General features: G+C 36.1%; 1 protein-coding gene across 3 annotated transcripts in view; it reads right to left on the bottom strand.

Moving 5' to 3' along the window:
• Positions 1-255: 255 nt before the first annotated feature.
• Positions 256-17,830, bottom strand: part of TRPM7 (transient receptor potential cation channel subfamily M member 7) — a 123,207-nt gene continuing 105,632 nt past the window's right edge. For 2 of the 3 annotated variants that reach the window (XM_045449755.1, XM_045449756.1), the window contains 8 exons: positions 15,657-15,707; positions 15,509-15,574; positions 14,653-14,936; positions 14,426-14,508; positions 14,057-14,262; positions 10,458-10,509; positions 10,227-10,333; positions 256-1,481 (listed from right to left, as the gene is read on the bottom strand). In XM_045449755.1, the coding sequence (XP_045305711.1) occupies positions 1,351-1,481; positions 10,227-10,333; positions 10,458-10,509; positions 14,057-14,262; positions 14,426-14,508; positions 14,653-14,936; positions 15,509-15,574; positions 15,657-15,707 (980 nt within the window). In that variant the 3' untranslated portion in view covers positions 256-1,350. The remainder of the gene's footprint in view (positions 1,482-10,226; positions 10,334-10,457; positions 10,510-14,056; positions 14,263-14,425; positions 14,509-14,652; positions 14,937-15,508; positions 15,575-15,656; positions 15,708-17,830) is intronic. The other variant, XM_045449757.1, reaches the window with a different exon arrangement.

Genomic DNA, 17,830 nt, shown 5'->3' with positions numbered 1-17,830 from the left:
ATTTATTTAATTTCTTTTAAAGATTTAATGATATACAAAATGTATATAGTATAATATCTTTAATACACTTTTTCTTTCTTCCCCTCCCCCCCATTAATATTAAACACTATTTAAACAGCTCATCTCTTCTTGCCTTGTCTGTATCTATGAGATACACTACTGAATACAAGTAAGATTTACACTGCTCCTTCCTAAATAAAAATTAAAATTAGTACCTAGGAAACAAAGAGAAAAAATCAAAGCGTAAAACTTTAGTCAGATGAAAGCTTTTCTTGTTGTTGAGTATTCAACAGTATCTGGGGCAGTTAAAGTACATTTTATTGGCATAAAGTTACATTGCAATCTCCCGACATCACATAATGATAATCCAACTCAATTTCTTAAATAAGTACCACAAACAATACTCATGTTCAGGTGTTCCTACACAATTTTAAATAGAAGCAAGAATTTACGTTTACATTCTGATTTGGTGTACTGTCAATAAGATCTTTGGAGAAATGTGTAGTTTCCAGGTTGTCACTACAGTTACAGATAGGAAAAAAGCACTTGAACTTTTTTTACAAGGTAACTTCTCTTGAACAACAAGTTTCTCCTCTGATATATTTAGGTTAGACCAGTCTACCATGGCTTTCTTCTACTTAACAATGACTTGAAAAAACAATGTTAAAAAAAAAATAACACTAATACCTTTGCACAATTTGGGGTCTATTTAACAAAAAAAAAAAATTGGCTCCATCTTTAAATATGGAGCCTAATCCTGATTCATAAAGTCCCTCTTTGAAAATAGTTTTCAGCTCAGGCTTCTTGTATCCCTATGGATCTAGAATAACAAATCATCTCCTTTTCCGTGGCCAACAAGCATCTAGTTGGGGACTAGTGACATCATCAATGAACACACTAAAACATACTGAGGAAGACGTCTGCCACTTAACCAAAAGGCTGGGTGATTTCTTCGTTTCACTAGCTGAATGGCAGGAAACCAGCTGCCAATAAAATCTACACTGACACTTAACTTTGGTTAATGGTATTGCACCACATGAGAGAGGGTGTCACCCTCATCAGAACAAAGTCAAATGAAATCTTCTGCTAAAAGAGCCCTTTAAAAAGTTATAAATACTAATTTTCCTTTACCTTTAAAATTTAACAGCTGCCAGCTGTATCCTATAGGGAGCTCCTGACTGACTAGTTTAATCAGGTCAAAAGAATACCGACCTTTTAACAGTGCCAGAATCAGCATATTCATTTGCACACATTTTTCTCTATTACCAAACAATTTCCTCCTGAAGGAAAAATGACAAGGTAACATTTTTGTGAGGTGTAGGCAAAAAAACCCACAATGATTCAGTAATATTACAACATCAGACGAATAGAATTAGTTGATTCTGATTCTTTGGTGGAATTTCCAGGCTGAAGAGTCAAATCTGAAGGTTCATCCTGAGGAAATATAATTTTATCAGGTGTATAGTCATTCCTCTTCAGATCTATATTCACACCCCCAACAAAAAAAGAAGAAAAAAGTCAGTATTTCTTAGAAATGAAAAGTTAAGAACATTTTCTAAATCAATTTTCCTCTAAATGTGCCACATCTATTTTCTAGGAGGTAGTTTTTAATTAAAAAGTCACAAAATATATACACATAGAAACGAAATCATTCATTCATTCAACATATAAGTATTCTGCTCTGACCAAGAGTCAATAACTCATGTAAGAGTGGAAACATAGCAATAAGCAAGGCAGACAGGTATGGTTCCTGCTCTCATGGAACTTATATTCTTGTAGATGAAGAAAAATAAATAGAAAAATAACAGAATTATTATTAGTAACAAATGCTTTGAAGCAAACAGTCTGGTGAGAGCCAGACAAGAGATAGTATAAGCTGATTCTTTTATTAGACAAGGCTGGGCTGAAGAGGCACAGGAGGTAATATTTGAGTAAAGACCTCAATATTGAGAAATGACCTATCAAAGCTCTGAGCAGAGGGAAGTTTAACTGCAGACCGTAAAAAGGAAATGAACTTGGCATTTTTGAAGAATGGCAAGAAGACAGCATGGCTTGTATGTAGTGAATGAGGGGAAGACTAGTAGCAAATGGGGTCAAGCAACAGTTAAAGACCAAGGGTTATCAAAATATAGCCAGTGAGCCAAATCTCACTTGCTGCCTGTTTTTGTAAATGGTTTTACTGGAATGCAGCTATGCTCATTTGTTTACAGATGTTCTGTGGCTATTTCCGCACTACCATCGTACAGCCAGGTAGCTGAGACATAGGCCATATGGTCCACAAAGCCTAAAATATTTACTACCTTGTCTTTTACAGCAAAGTTTGTTGACCCCTGATTTATGGGATGCAAGCTATGGTAAGGAGTACAGATTACAGTGAAAATCTGGGGGCGCCTGGGTGGCTCAGTCGGTTGAGCATCCGACTTTGGCTCGGGTCATGATCTCGCCATCTGTGAGTTGGAGCCCTGCGTCGGGATCTGTGCTGACAGCTCAGAGCCTGGAGCCTGCTTCGGATGCTGTGTCTCCCTCTCTCTCTGCCCCTCCCCTGCTCATGCTCTGTCTCTCTCTGTCAAAAGTAAATAAACATTAAAAAAAATTTTTTAAAAAGAAAATCTGTTGGAAGGTATTAAGCAATATTAAGGAAGGAACATAATCAAATTTAAGTGTCTATTCTGACTGTCATGTGAAGTCTCGTTAGGGGCATTTGGCAAGAACACATGAAAGAAGTGGTGGCAACAAAGATTAAGAGAAATGGATAAATTCTAGGAAGATTTCAGAGCAGAGCAGACAGAGTTCAAAAGATTGGGAATGCAAGGTGAGAGAAAAAAAACCAATTAACTTTTAGGTTTTGGTCTAAGCAACTGAGTAAACACTGGTTTACTCAGGGTAAAGCTGAGCTGGAAATGATGGGTGGGAAATGAGAGTCAAGAGTTGTGGAATGGATATACTACCTATAAAGATACTTTAGGGTAACCCAGTAGAGATGCAAGAAACTGAATATAGAAACAGGAGCTCAGGAAAGACAGTAAATCTTCATTCAGTTAAACATGGTACTATTAGTATGCAGATTACATTTATAGCTATGGGATAGGATGAAATCATTTTGGGAATTATAGACAATAGTTGCAGAATTGGAAAACAATGCAGTAATACCAAGTTTAACTTAAAACTAACCATAGTCATGCACATATCCTTATGCTTTTATCTCCATATAAAATAGAGCTCAGAAAATGAACTCTCAGCTGAGAATATGAACTGTTCATTTTGAGTGATAGCCTATATTCAACGATCCAAATACATAGTTGCTATTGTATGAGTACATTTTGATAAATTTTAAATTTAAAAGACTGTGCCAGTGTGGCCTTAGGGAATGCAAATTAATTTGTAGTTGTATTGTACACCAAGAACAATGGAAAGAAACCCAATTATAATTCAAGTTCTGAAAATGTTAACTTATGGTATAACCATGGACAAATTATCTGACTTCTAAAATGTTCTGGAAAATGACAGATTTGGGTTGGAATGTTTTTAAGGTCTCTTCCAAGCTATGAAATCCTGACTATATTAGTAATTTAAAAATTAATTTAAAAAATAGATATACTACTTAAAATATTATTAGATCCAAAAGCAAATAAACATTATATCTGGGCTACCTATTAATAAATTCACCACTGTTATGTTCTAGTTCTGGCTAAAATGGACTAAGGATATTCAACTCTATCTCTCCCACTGATTATAAGTAAAAACCCTTCACATAAGCATAAAGTCACTATCTCAGGCTCCTGAAAAGTTAAGAGCAGACATATTGAGGAAGGGGATGAAAACCTGAAGAATGGCCTAGCCTAGATTGGTGGTGAGTTTCCTGGGTTTTTTTCCCCCTCTCTTATTTTTCAAGCTTAGACTTACAGATAGCTGGCTTGATCTCAGAAATGTATAGTGAGCATGGAGAGAAAAAGCTCTAAGACTTTCTGACCAGAAGATCAGGAAGGGGGACTCTGTGGGATGGAGAATGTTGAGGGGAATGCCCTCTTTTTGCTCCTTTGGCCCTTACCTAAAAGTCCCAGTCATGAAGAGGCACTTTTGAGGTGGTGGCACCTGGGCAAACACCTACAATTCCAAGAGAAAACCTTTTTCTGGGACTACAAGAACTAAAAATAGGTATCTTTAAGAGCCAAAAAAATTTTTTTCCCTCTTTCTAGCATCAGAAATGGACTCAGTTGAAGGAAATGTGTGACAGCATAGGGAAGCCACAATCCTGACTTTCCAGGCAAAGTACCTTATCCGTCCCCTGTACCCCCCACCCCTGTCCCGCTCCAACCAAAAAAAAAAAAAAGGCCTGGAAAATCACAAAATATGGAATCATGGAAAGGAGGAAAATGGAGAGAGGGATACCCTAAATTTGTGTATGAAATCCCAAGTTCACCTTTGAGTGGCAAATATGTGAAAAGACAGCATAGGATGGGCTTTGAGGACTAAACTATGTGCTGACCTCCATCAGTTTCCAGACTTGACCAAGTTTGACACAGTGAGGCTGACCTAAGTAATACTGCAAAAGCTTTGAAAACTAAACTGACGTTGGAATCACAGCTATAAAAGGTAGACTAGGACTTGTAAATTGAGCTTAAATGAGCTGTCTACTAACACAAATAAACAAAAATCAACATTCTCTAGAGTATTTTTAGTAAGAATGAGAATCTCCTAGTCAAAATATCTAGGACACATTCTAAAATTACCAGATACAAAGAACCAGAAACATCTCAAAGAAAAGACAAGTGATGCCAACCTTAAGATTATTCTGATGGAATGATAAAAGACTTTAAACCAGCTATTACAACCATATTCCATGAAGTAGTGCAAACAAACTTGAGATGAAGAAAAAAACAAGTTTTCAGCAGAGAAATAATCAGTATAAAACAACCAAAAGGAAGTTTATAGGACTGGAAAACATAACTGAAACAACAAATCCAGTGTGTGGGCTTAAAAGCAGAATGAAGAAATGAAGAGTAAGGGAAAAGTCTGTGAACTTGACAGAGCAATAGAAATTATTCAATCTAAACAGACAAAAAATAATTTTTAAGGAAATAACCAGAGACTCAAGTCCCTGAGAAACAATATAAACATGTCTAATATTCTTTTTTTTTTAATGTTTATTTATTTCTGAGACAGAGAGAGACAAAGCATGAGTGGGGGAGGGGCAGAGAGAGAGGGAGACACAGAATCAGAAACAGGCTCCAGGCTCTGAGCTATCAGCACAGAGCCTGACGTGGGGCTCCAACTTACAAACCGTGAGATCATGACCTGAGCCAAAGTCAGTTGCTCAACCGACTGAGCCACCCAGGTGCCCAAAAATGTCTAATATTCTTATTATGTGAGTCTCAAAAAGAGATGAAAAGAGATTGATGCAGAACAAATATTTGAAGAACAGCTAAAAACTTCCTCAATTTGATAAAAATCATAAATTTACAAATTCAAGAAGCTAAGCAAACCTGAACCAAGACAAACTCAGAAAAACCTACAACTAGACATCTCATAATCAAACTGCTGAAAATCCAAATTTTGAAACAAGCTAGATTATAATGATACATCACATATAGGGGAAGAACAATTCAAATGACTGTGGAATTTTCATCAGAGATAACAGAGGCCAGAAAACAGCAAACATTTTCTATGCCCTGAAAGAAATATCAACCTAGAATTCTAGATCCAGTAAAAAATAGCCTTCAAGAATGAAGGCAAAATATACACATTCTTGATAAGAAGAACTAAGAGCAACCACTAAAAAAAATAAACATAAAGATAAAACAATACTAAAACAGAGTGGGGGGAGGGCGGAAAAAGAAGGCATTAATCAGAAAAGAGTACAACAGAAGATCTGTATCTAATCACATCAATAATTATGTAAAATGTAAAGGGTCTAAAACATTAGTTAAAAATGGAAATTGTTAAGTAAAAAAAAAAAAAAAAACAACACAAAAAAACAAATTAAACCTATGACCCAACTATATGCTGTCTGCAAGCAGCCCACTTCAAATATAATTAACATATATATAAGGAGCTCCTGGGTGGCTCAGTCGGTTGAGCGTCTGACTTTGGCTCAGGTCATGATCTCATGGTTCACGGGTTAAGAGTTCCATGTTGGGCTGTGTGCTGACAGCTCAGTCTGGAGCCAGCTTTGGATTCTATATCTCCCTCTATCTCTGCCCCTTCCCTGTTTGCATGGTCCTGCTAAAAAAAGAAGGAAGGAAGGAAGGAAGGAAGGAAGGAAGGAAGGAAGGAAGGAAGGAAGGAAGGAAAGAAAGGAAAGAAAAGAAAAGAAAGAGAGAGAGAAAAAGAAAGAGAGAGAGAAAGAAAGAGAAAAAGAAAGAAAGAAAGAAAGAAAGAAAGAAAGAAAGAAAGAAAGAAAGAAAAAGAAAGAAAGAAAAGAAAGAAAGAAAAATTTATAGAAGTAAACTTTTTGTTAGAAAAGGCCTCAAATCAATAATCCAAGTATTTCCCCCCCAGGTTCATTTCTTATTATTTTTTATTTTTTGTTTTTTAAAATTTACATCCAAATTAGTTAGCATATAGTGCAACAATGATTTCAGGAGTAGATTCCTTAGTGCCTCTTACCCATGTAGCCCATCCCCCCCTCCTACAACCCCTCCAGTAACCCTCAGTTTGTTCTCCATATTTATATTTATGAGTCTCTTCTGTTTTGTCCCCCTCCCTGTTTTTATATTATTTTTGTTTCCCTTCCCTTATGTTGATCTGTTTTGTCTCTTAAAGTCCTCATATGACTGACGTCATATGATTTTTGTCTTTCTCTGACTAATTTCACTTAGCATAATACCCTCCAGTTCCATCCACGTAGTTGCAAATGGCAAGATTTCATTCTTTTTGATTGCTGAGTAATACTCCATTGTATGTATATATACCACATTTTCTTTATCCATTCATCCATCGATGGACATTTGGGGTCTTTCCATACTTTGGCTATTGTGGATAGTGCTGCTATAAACATGGGGGTGCATGTGTCCCTTCGAAACAGCACACCTGTATCCCTTGGATAAATGCCTAGTAGTGCAATTGTTAGGTCTTAGGGTAGTTCTATTTTTAATTTTTTGAGGAACCTCCACACTGTTTTCCAGAGTGGCTGCACCAGCTTGCATTCCCAAATAATCCAAGTTTTTACTTTAACAAAGAACAAATGACCCAAAGCAAGCAGAAAGACAGAATAAAGAGAATAAATCAATGAAATTGAAAACAGAAAGTAGAGTAAAACAATGCAAAGAAAAGCTGGTTCTCTCAAAGTATCAAAAGAACTAATAAACCTTAGCCAGAATGGCCAAGAAACAAAAAACAAATTATCATAAGAAAGGACTCACGAGATCCCAGACATTGAACAAATTAGTATATAAATAACCCTATGCCCATAAATTTGAAAACTTAAGTAAAACAAACCAATTCCTTGAAAGACACAAACTACTAAAACTCAATTTAAAAAATGGATGACCCCTCGGGGGCGCCTGGGTGGCTCAGTCAGTTGAGCATCCAACTTCGGCTTGGGTCATGATCTCGCAATTTGTGAGTTTGAGCCCCACATCGGGCTCTGTGCTGACAGCTCAGAGCCTGGAGCCTGTTTCAAATTCTCTGTCTCCCTCTCTCTCTGCCCCTCCTGTGGTCTCTGTCTCTCAAAAATGAATAAACATTAAATAAATAAATAATAAAAAAATGGATGACCCCAACAATCCTACATCAATTAACATATTAAACTGTTCCTTAAAAACCATCTGACAAAGAACTTCAGACTGAGAGAGTTTTACTTGACAATTCTATCAAACATTTAAAATGAGAAAAGTATCGATTCTATATAATTTGTTCCTCGAAAAAGAAGAGGTATGAACATTTCTAACTTATTTTTTTTTTTCAACGTTTATTTCTTTTTTTTGGGACAGAGAGAGACAGAGCATGAACGGGGGAGGGGCAGAGAGAATGGGAGACACAGAATCGGAAACAGGCTCCAGGCTCTGAGCCATCAGCCCAGAGCCTGACGCGGGGCTCGAACTCACGGACTGCGAGATCGTGACCTGGCTGAAGTCGGACGCTTAACCGACTGTGCCACCCAGGCGCCCCTCTAACTTATTTTTAAGGTCAATATTATGGTGATACCAATAGAAGAGAAAGATAGTATAAGGAAAAAAAACACATAGACCAATATTCTTCATGAACACAGATGCAAAAAAGCCTCAACAACATATGAATAAAGTGAGTCCAACAATACATAAAAAAAGGTAATATATCATGACAAAGTAGTCTGTCCTGAATGCATGACTGGTTCAACATTTCAAAAATCGAGGCAATACAATGTACTATTAACCTATTAAAGAAGAAAACACAAATGACCATATAAACACACGCAGACAAAATATGTGACAAAATTTAATACCCATTCAGGATAAGCATTTTCAAGAAACAAGAAGTGAAGAAAATTTTCTCAACCTAATAAAGTACATCTAAAAAACTCTTACAAGCTAGCATCATGTTAATGGTGGAAGACCGAAGCCTTTCCCTTTAAGATCAGGAACAAAGCAGATTCTACTTTCACTATTCCTTTCACTATTCAACACTGTATGAAAATTCCTTGCCAGTGCAAAAAGTCAAGAAAAAAGAAATAAAAGGCATATAGGTTGAAAAGGAATATAACTGTCTCTACTATCTATACAGAAAATTCCAGGAAGTTTACAAAACAAAACAAAAACAATTCCTAGAATTACGTTAGTTTAATTGTAGGATACAAGGTCAACAAAAAACAAAAACAAAACAAAAACCTCCAAACAATAACAACAAAACTCAAACCAAACAAAAAAATAAACAAAAATTTAAAAAAAAACCCAAACCAAAGAAAAAACCCAAGGTCAATAAAGAAAGAAAAAAAACAAACACAAAAATTAATGGTCTTTCTGTACATTAACAATCAACAATTAAAAACTGTGGCATTGGGGCATCTGGGTGGCTCAGTCCATTGGGTGTGCGACTTCGGCTCAGGTCTTGCTGTTTGTGAGTTCGAGCTCTGCGTCAGGCTCTGTGCTGACAGCTCAGAGCCTGGAGCCTGCTTCTGATTCTGTGTCTTCCTCATAAATAAACATTAAAAAAAAAAAAAAAGTAGCATTTACATGCTTACTATGTGCCTGGCACTGTTCTAGGTACTTCACAAATACTAATTCATTTAATTCCAAAAAACAAAACAAAACAAAAAACCTATCTCTATAATGTAGGTTTTTTCTGGCCCCATGCAACCTGGTTCCTAACTCCAACCTCTTAACTACTGAATTATCTATCAGTCATAATGACAGGGACATTAAAAAATACAGCTCAAGGGTTAAGTCTCAGGCAGAGACTTTTTAAAAAAATTTTTAATGTTTATTTTTGAGAGAGAGAGAAAGAGAGAGAGAGAGAGAGAGACAGAGCATGAGTGGTGGAAGGGCAGAGAAAGAGAGGGAGACACAGAATCAGAAGTAGGCTCTAGGCTCCAAGCTGTCAGCACAGAGCCCAACGCAGGGCTCGAACTTACAAACTACGAGATCGTGACCTGAGCCAAAGTTGGACGCTTAACCGCTCAACCGACTGAGCCACCCAGGCACCCCTCAGGAAGCTGTAATTTTTAAAAAGTTTCACAGGGAGGCTGATACACACCAAAGAATGAGAACCACTGGTTTGTGCTATAGCTTAGATTCAATAATAACTTGTAATTTTTCAAATGTATAAATGAAATTACAATCCTGAGAGAATATATCTGAAGTTCTTATTCCTGCTTCATGGGAATACTCCTCCAACTCTTTGCCAGGCTAACTTTAAAGTCTATTTAACCTTCAGTTTTAGGCAATCTGTCAGTTCCTCAGGTAGCACTCCCTGACCTCTTACCTGCTTACCTGTTCTATTTCTTCTGTTTGGCATTAACGACAGTCCTACGTGTTAATCCTGTCAGTATCTAAGATTTGACTAAATTCCATTGAGGTCAGGGATCATGTTTGTCTGGTTCACAATTGTACTGTTAACATCTAGCACAATTCTTGGCAGCGAGCAGACACATAATAAATGTATTAAATTAACGAACTTTGTATTTTTAAAAGCAATTAAAGAAAACATAGATCCATTTATTAAATAATGTGTATTTATGCCCTCAGCTTTATGAAAAATTGTAGTAACCAAATGGGCTAACAATTTATACGTTATACTAAGAAAATGTTTACCTGGAAGTTTAAGCTTTCTACAACAAGAATTACAGTGATGTTTTGCTCTAAAGTTTTTTATTGCATCTTCACCTAGATTTGCTGGGCCAAAAACCATATCACAGGATCTGTGGAATTGGTAGTTAAAAAAAGAAAAAAGAAAAAAAAAATAAATAAAAACAGTTTATGCAAATAGAAATGTAGAATTTGAAATTATAAAAATATCTTCATGAAATTATTAAAACTTATTACCTCTTTTCTTCTGCTTTTATCACAGATGGATCAGTCAAATTTTCACCCACACCTTTATATGTATATATAAAAAAAGATAATTTATATTGTATAATTGATACAAACATTGACATTTGCATAATAAAAATTGTTATGAGAGATTTTATAGCATCAATTATTACGCAATGTTAAATTTTTCAAGAGTATAGGTTTTCTCTCTTAGTATTTCATAACTTGTGACCTTAACACTGCACCTAGGACACACACAGCTCCCGCACCAGGAATAAAAGTTAGTTGTCAGAGTTGGGAGATAGGCAGGTGGACTCCTGATGGCACTTCTTTTTGATGCAACAGGGACAAAGCTGGAAAACAAACAGTTTATGTAAACAGTTTACATGATCTCCCCCTTTTTCACCTTACTAGCAAAGAACATTTTGGAACACGAAGGCATAATTTATAGGCCATTTTTAAAGTGTTTCCCATTTTTAAAAATCATATACTACCACATTTATCTTCTTGCAAAATATTCAGGTTACATAAAGAATAAGATTGTGAACATCTTCCTTTATTTCCATTCCTCCCCAGAGCTACTAAAAGTGTAATTAAATATTTTCAGTCTTTCTTATCTATTTACTCATATAAAAGAATACCTATTGACCTACTACTCATCAGATTGGCAAAGATTAAGAATATTTAGTACTGGAGAGTCCGCAGAGAAATGGGAACTCATATACAGTGCTAAGTATGTGTTCCTATAACCTTTTGGAAAAATAACCCAGTGGCTGTTAAAATTGCATTCATCTCTTCTTACTAAGCCAATTCAGAAATCTACTTAATGGAAATGAAAGTAGCAATACATGAGTATATTTGTTGCAGCACTATTTACAGTAGCAAAAAAAAAGAAAAAAAGGGGGGGGGGGAAATCATGCCACCCCTCCATACTATAGGTTATCATGCATGCATCTATTAAAAGCAGTAACTCAGATTTATCAGTAATGACCCAAAAGATGTCCATGATATATTGTTAGGTAGACAAAAACAAATCTCACACACACACACACACACACACACACACACACACACACACACACACGAGGCATCATCCCAGTTGGAGGAAAATCACAACACAAAAGATTAAAAATAAGGAAAAAAAAACCCCTCTATTTGTGTACAGTATTTGTCTTCACCAAAGTTAGAGAAATAATGAAATGGGAAAACTTTTTAATATATTTCCATACTGTTTGTTTGTGGTAATCGTGTAAAATATTTTTTTAATGTTTATTTTTGAAAGAGAGAATGCGAGTGAGCAGAGGATGGGTAGAGTGAGAAGGAGAAAGAATCCCAAGCAGGTTCTACACTATCCATGCAGAGCCCGTGGGGTTCAAACTCATGAACCATGAAATCATGACTTGAGCCAAAATCAAGAGTCAGATGCTCAACCAACTGAGCCACCCAGGCGCCCCTTGTGTAAAACAGCTCTATGAAAAATGGCTCCAGGAACACATTAATGTAATAATGTAATGTAAAGAATATTAAAACTACTTTGTTTACTGAAAATAAGTCCCATCTTTTATTTTCATTTATTTAAAGTTTATTTTTGAGAAAGACAGAGGGGGAGAGAGAGAGTGAGTCAGGTGCTAGCAGAGGAGGGACAGAGAGACAGGGAGACTGAATCAGAAGCAGGCTCCAGGCTCTGAGCTGTCAGCACAGAGCCTGACGCGGGGCTCAAACTAGGCTCTGAGCTGTCAGTACAGAGCCCGACGCGGGGCTCAAACTCAAAGACTGCGAGATCATGACCTGAGCCCAAGTTGGAGGCTTAACCATCTAAGCTACCTAGGCGCCCTTATTTTCATTCATTCATTCATTCATTCATTCATTCATTTATTATTATTTTTTTATTTTTGGGACAGAGAGAGACAGAGCATGAACAGGGGAGGGGCAGAGAGAGAGGGACACACAGAATCGGAAACAGGCTCCAGGCTCTGAGCCATCAGCCCAGAGCCTGACGCGGGGCTCGAACTCACGGACCGCGAGATCGTGACCTGGCTGAAGTCGGCCGCTTAACCGACTGCGCCACCCAGGCGCCCCTTATTTATTTTTTTAAAATAAGCTCTATGTTCAACATGGGGCTTGAACTCACGACCGTGAGATCAAGAGTTGCATGCCCTACTGACTGAGCCAGCCAAGCACCCTAACTCCCACCTTTTAAATTAGGAATTCAGATAAAATCTGTTTGGCTTTACCTCCTATGCATGTTTGAAGATAATTAAATGACACTATTTAAGAATATACTTAAAGATCTTTTTTACTTAATTGGATTGACCTAATAATACATATCAGTTTTCACTTTATATACTATTAAATCATTTATGTAAAATGATGAACTACTGAAAAAAGGGTAGCTATTTTTACAGATTTTCTTTCTTCAGCTTGATTCCATGCCATTTGCTTTTCAGCAAAATCCTTTATATCTGTGACTATATGTAACAAAAAAAAAATCATCAAGTGATAAACATTCTAAATAACTGTTCTTATGTATAGATTTTGAAATCTGGTCTATGTTGACATTTGAAATTAAGGCTGCTCTTTCGGGAAAAAAATCATGGAAGTTATAATAAGAAAGTACAACTCAGGTAGAGTGGGCAACCTGCTCAGTTTTATTTTCCTCTGACCCTGCAGACAGACAATACTCTAAGCAAATGTGCCCTCTCCAAGCCACAATTTCCATTTTTTTCTTTTCCACATATGACAGATTCTGTCTACAAAAATGGTTATGATCAATTTTTCCTTCCTTGTATAGATGCTACTCCACCCACCAAGTGCTGGAATCCATTCCCCACTTCTTGAACTGGGCTATCTTTATTATCTGCCTTGATCAGTAAAATGTGGAGGAAGAGATCTGGGCCAGTTCTGGAACTAATGTTAAGAGTTTCTGCTTTTTCTCTGGAGGAAGCTAGCTGCTATGTAAAAATCTAACTACCTGAAACTACCATGTTATGACAAAGGTCACAGATAACTAGCCACATGGAGAGATCACTTGGTGGAGAACTGAGGGATTCAGATGTCAGTGAACAGAAACCTCAGACATTTGACTCTAGTCATGTTGTTCATGCTTATTCTCCAGCCATTTGAACCTTCTGAGGAGACAGCAGAGATAAGCCATCCCCACCATGTCCCATCCAAATTCCTGAACCAAAGAACTGGAAACAAATAAAATGGTAGTTTTAATCCCTAAATATTTAGGTAGTTTAATTCACAATAATAGATAACATAAACACCAAGAACAGGAACACATGCTACTGTTTTAAATAAACAGTATAGTTTTAAAAGACTAAAACTACATATACATCTAAGAGTAGAATAGTGGATTGCATGTGTTTCTGCTCATCAAAAAAATATATATATTATGTAAGTCATAATTAAGGAAGCAAGATCCCACTATTCAGGGCCCTGATGGCTATATGCTATGGCTGTTACTGACTTGCTTTTTTAATAGCTTTTACTAACCTGAGGTTTTTACCGATCTATAAGTTAGAAGATGACCGTATATCATTCAAAACACATGAACAGGTGAGAACCTACTGTACAATTTTACTTTAGCAATACTTTAATAAATTTACCTTGTAAATCAAGTACCAATAGCTCCCCTCTTGTATATTCATATGTCCAGTGGCTAAAGGCCAGCATGATTTCTTCCAGTGTATTAGTTGGTATAATCTCATCACCATTATTATTGTTGTATTTTCTAAATTCTCCAGTCATACATTCTTCCACAGCAAACCACTGTCCTGCTGAATGGCAATACAGCAGGAAAACTTCAAGGAACCTTATGAAAAACAGTTATAGATATTACTAGTAGTTTTGTTAATAAAATTCTAATTCAGCTTTTAAATGGGTAAATAATTAAATATTCAGCATTAATAACGAAGGTCAAAAGACAATGGTATCCAGATAAAACTGCAAGATCTCAGAAAAATTTCAAGATTTACCTTGGAGAATATGGTATGGATTTGGGTTTCATTTGGTTGAAGGCAAACGTGAGCTTTTGTGCTGCTCTCTGTTGCTGAATTTCCTACAGAACAACAACAAAAAAATACACCAAAAAAATCCCCTTGCTGAACACTGAAACTAAGAGGTTTTTTGGTTTAACATACTTTAGAAGACAAAACATGAACTCCAAATAATGTTCTACTGTTATGCATTCACTAGCACTTACTCTGAGACAGAGATGCAGAACTGTATCTTCCTTATAAATACTTGACCATGTGTTGACCACCTCAGGAAGAAAAGATTTGATAATATAAAGATGACCTGATTTGAGGATATCATGTTCTGACCAGGTACACTGTACTTTGACAGCTCTCCGTAAACCTCCTCCCATCTCCTCTTTACTTAAAAACTCTATTTTGGCACAGAGGCCAAGCTGTGACCAAGAAGACATGCTGTTATTCAGTATACTGGGTGAACTCTCTTCCAAGCGATACACTGTGACAGGCTCACCTGCAAGATGAATGGACACAATTTGAGGTCAAATTATGACCCTTTAAAATGACAAAGTAGAATAAAAATTGGCAGGTATCTTGTTAAGATTAAGTAAGAAACAGAAAATGAACTGGACAAAGTTGTAATTTTATAAAGGAAGTTTAAGGGCAACAAATGCTCAGAAATCAAGAATCTACTAATATTTCTAAATTTATGTATATTAGTAGTAATAAGCATTTTTGAAATTATGATCATTTTCAAGAAAAACTTTAAGAAAGCAACTGTTCCACAAAATTTGTGATGTCAATTTATCTATGCTTTCTATACTAAACAATGGGTTAAGATCCTTTCTTAATTAGAATACACTATTACTTCTGGATATGCTGGAAATACAGAAATCTAATATTTCTGATCACTCCTTCTTCTATTTAAACTATACCTGACTCTTGCTAATTAAAATTTATATGAAATTGACACTTCTCAACGTGACCCTTCCTTCTATTACCACCCATGTTCTACATCACAGCTAAAAATCACACTATTAATAAAAGGTTTATTTTCTCCTTCATTTCTTTACTATTTGGATTTACCTCTTGGAGGCACAGGTGTAAATGGAATGCTCTGGGATAATCTCATCAAATTATTTCTTTCCACAGCTGCACAAAAATGAGAGAAAAATAATGAAATCCTTTCTAAAAGCTCAAAATATTGTTAGATTTTGTTTTTAATAGTACTGACCTGAGTAATAGTAATTTGTATCCATAACTGGTTTAAATGGAGAAGCGAGACCTAAAATGGCAAATAAACAAATGAAACCCTTTTAAAAGTACTAATGTGGTATAAAAATTTTTGCTCATTCTCATATAATCATCCTAAGTTCCCTTCATATAAGCGCTCTTCACTGAACAGAAAAAACAAATAGTAAAATACACTCATCATGTGCTTGCTCTATTATCCTTTTTCATTGTGCCAGATTAGTCCTAACTGTGCACTCAGATACCTGGAAGGGAAAAAAGCACGTGACATTTCACACTCTCCTGTCATAAGCTGCGCTTTTCCCACACCCTCCACCCCCACTCAAAAAAGGAAAAGATCTTTTAGTTTAGGAGCTGGAGCTTGTAACCAAGTAGCCATTTTAGTGGGCTGACCATAAGAAGATGAACTTCTGGAATGTGAAACATACCCAAAAGCCCTTCCTCCATATTTAAATGTATTTGAGAATTTGACTTTTTAACTGTAATGAGAAGACTGGAGAATCAATTGAATTTGCCATGTGTTAAGTTTACAGAATATTAATGAAAAAGACCTTACTGTCTTGAGAAGAAGAAAATCAGTCAATAGTTTTAATACTATGTAGGAAATATAAAATATACACATTATATATATATTATAGGACTATATATACACATGTATATATGATGTATATATGTATGTATATATGTATATATGATGTATATATACATCATAGGACTATAGAGGAGGGGTACTAAATGTCTTCTGCTTGCAGGAAGGTTGAAGGATGTCTCAGAGAAAGAGAAGGGGAAAAAGAATAGTCTGGAAGACAGTGGTGTGGTCAGGGCAACATTTTCAGACACGGAACTGTTAAAGCACATGCTACACTTGAGAAACTGCAAGTTGTTTAGTATGAACAGAAACAGCAGTTTTCAAAACTAATTTTATACACATAAATATATATCACGTATAATAGATATAAATAATTTATAATAAACATATATCAGAATCACCTGTGGGGCTTTTTCACTGTGCACCTACCCAGATTTCACTTCAAAAAATTCTGTAGGTGTGTGTCAGCGTAAAGTGATTCTCCGTAAGTACTTGGACATGTAACCAGGACTGCAAACTAACGAGCAAGAGTACAGGCACGCCTGTAGGAGGTAAAGCTACAGAATCAGGGAATACCAAATAGTTAGGAGCCAAATATGCCATGCTAAGAAAGGACACGATTTTACCCAATGACAGTGAGGAAAATGTAAAGCAGAGGAGGATTAGTTGGTGGAAGAATAGAAGACAGACTAGAAGGGAGATTAAGTGGCACAACTCTAAAAACCTATGGGACAGTAACAACTAAATGTGAACACATACATACCCTACCACCTACAAATTCCAGTCCTAAGTACATGCCCAATAAAAAACAAATACATATGTTTACCAAACAACACGAACAAGACTACTCATAATGGCACTCATGGTTCATAATAATCATACAATGGAAGCTACTGAAATGCCTATCAAATAACAGAATGGATACATTCAATAGATTCATATAAGGAAATACTATATAGTAATGAGAATGTGCAAACTACCACTATACACAAAAATATTGATGAATCTTATAAACATATGTTAGGAGGAAAAAGCCAGACACAAAGTACATACTTTATGATTCCATTTATATATTCCATAAACAAACAGAGACAAAACTATACATGTGTTATTCAGGGGCAGAGGTTAAAACACAAGGACACGAGGAGCTGGGATACTGGCAATATTCTGTTTTGTGACCTGGGTGCTGATTACAGGGGCATAGTTGCTTAGGGAGAATTCACTGAGAGGCTTATCTCTACCTTTTTTGTATGCATGTTATATATACTTCAATAAAAGGTTTAAAAAATGATGAAGTGTGAACTGAAAGCAGCAGAATAATGTATAGTGGAAGATGGAGTCTTAATATTTAAGAAGTAAATACAATAGGACTTTGTGAGTGCAAGGTCAAGGGGGTCAAGAATAACTCCTTCTCAGATTTTACCTAGTAGACTGAAAGAGTATCATTCACTAAAACAGGGTATACAAGGGAAAGAGCAGACTAGGTCACAGGGACGAATGGCAGTAGGGTGACAGTAAAGATATATCATTCACATGGTGAATTCATGTATATGTGAAACTACTATATC

Source organism: Leopardus geoffroyi, chromosome B3, assembly GCF_018350155.1.
Source record: "Leopardus geoffroyi isolate Oge1 chromosome B3, O.geoffroyi_Oge1_pat1.0, whole genome shotgun sequence".
Lineage (NCBI taxonomy): Eukaryota > Metazoa > Chordata > Mammalia > Carnivora > Felidae > Leopardus > Leopardus geoffroyi.
The sequence above is the reverse complement of the archived record's forward strand: the minus strand, read 5'-3'. Positions and strand labels throughout refer to the sequence as shown.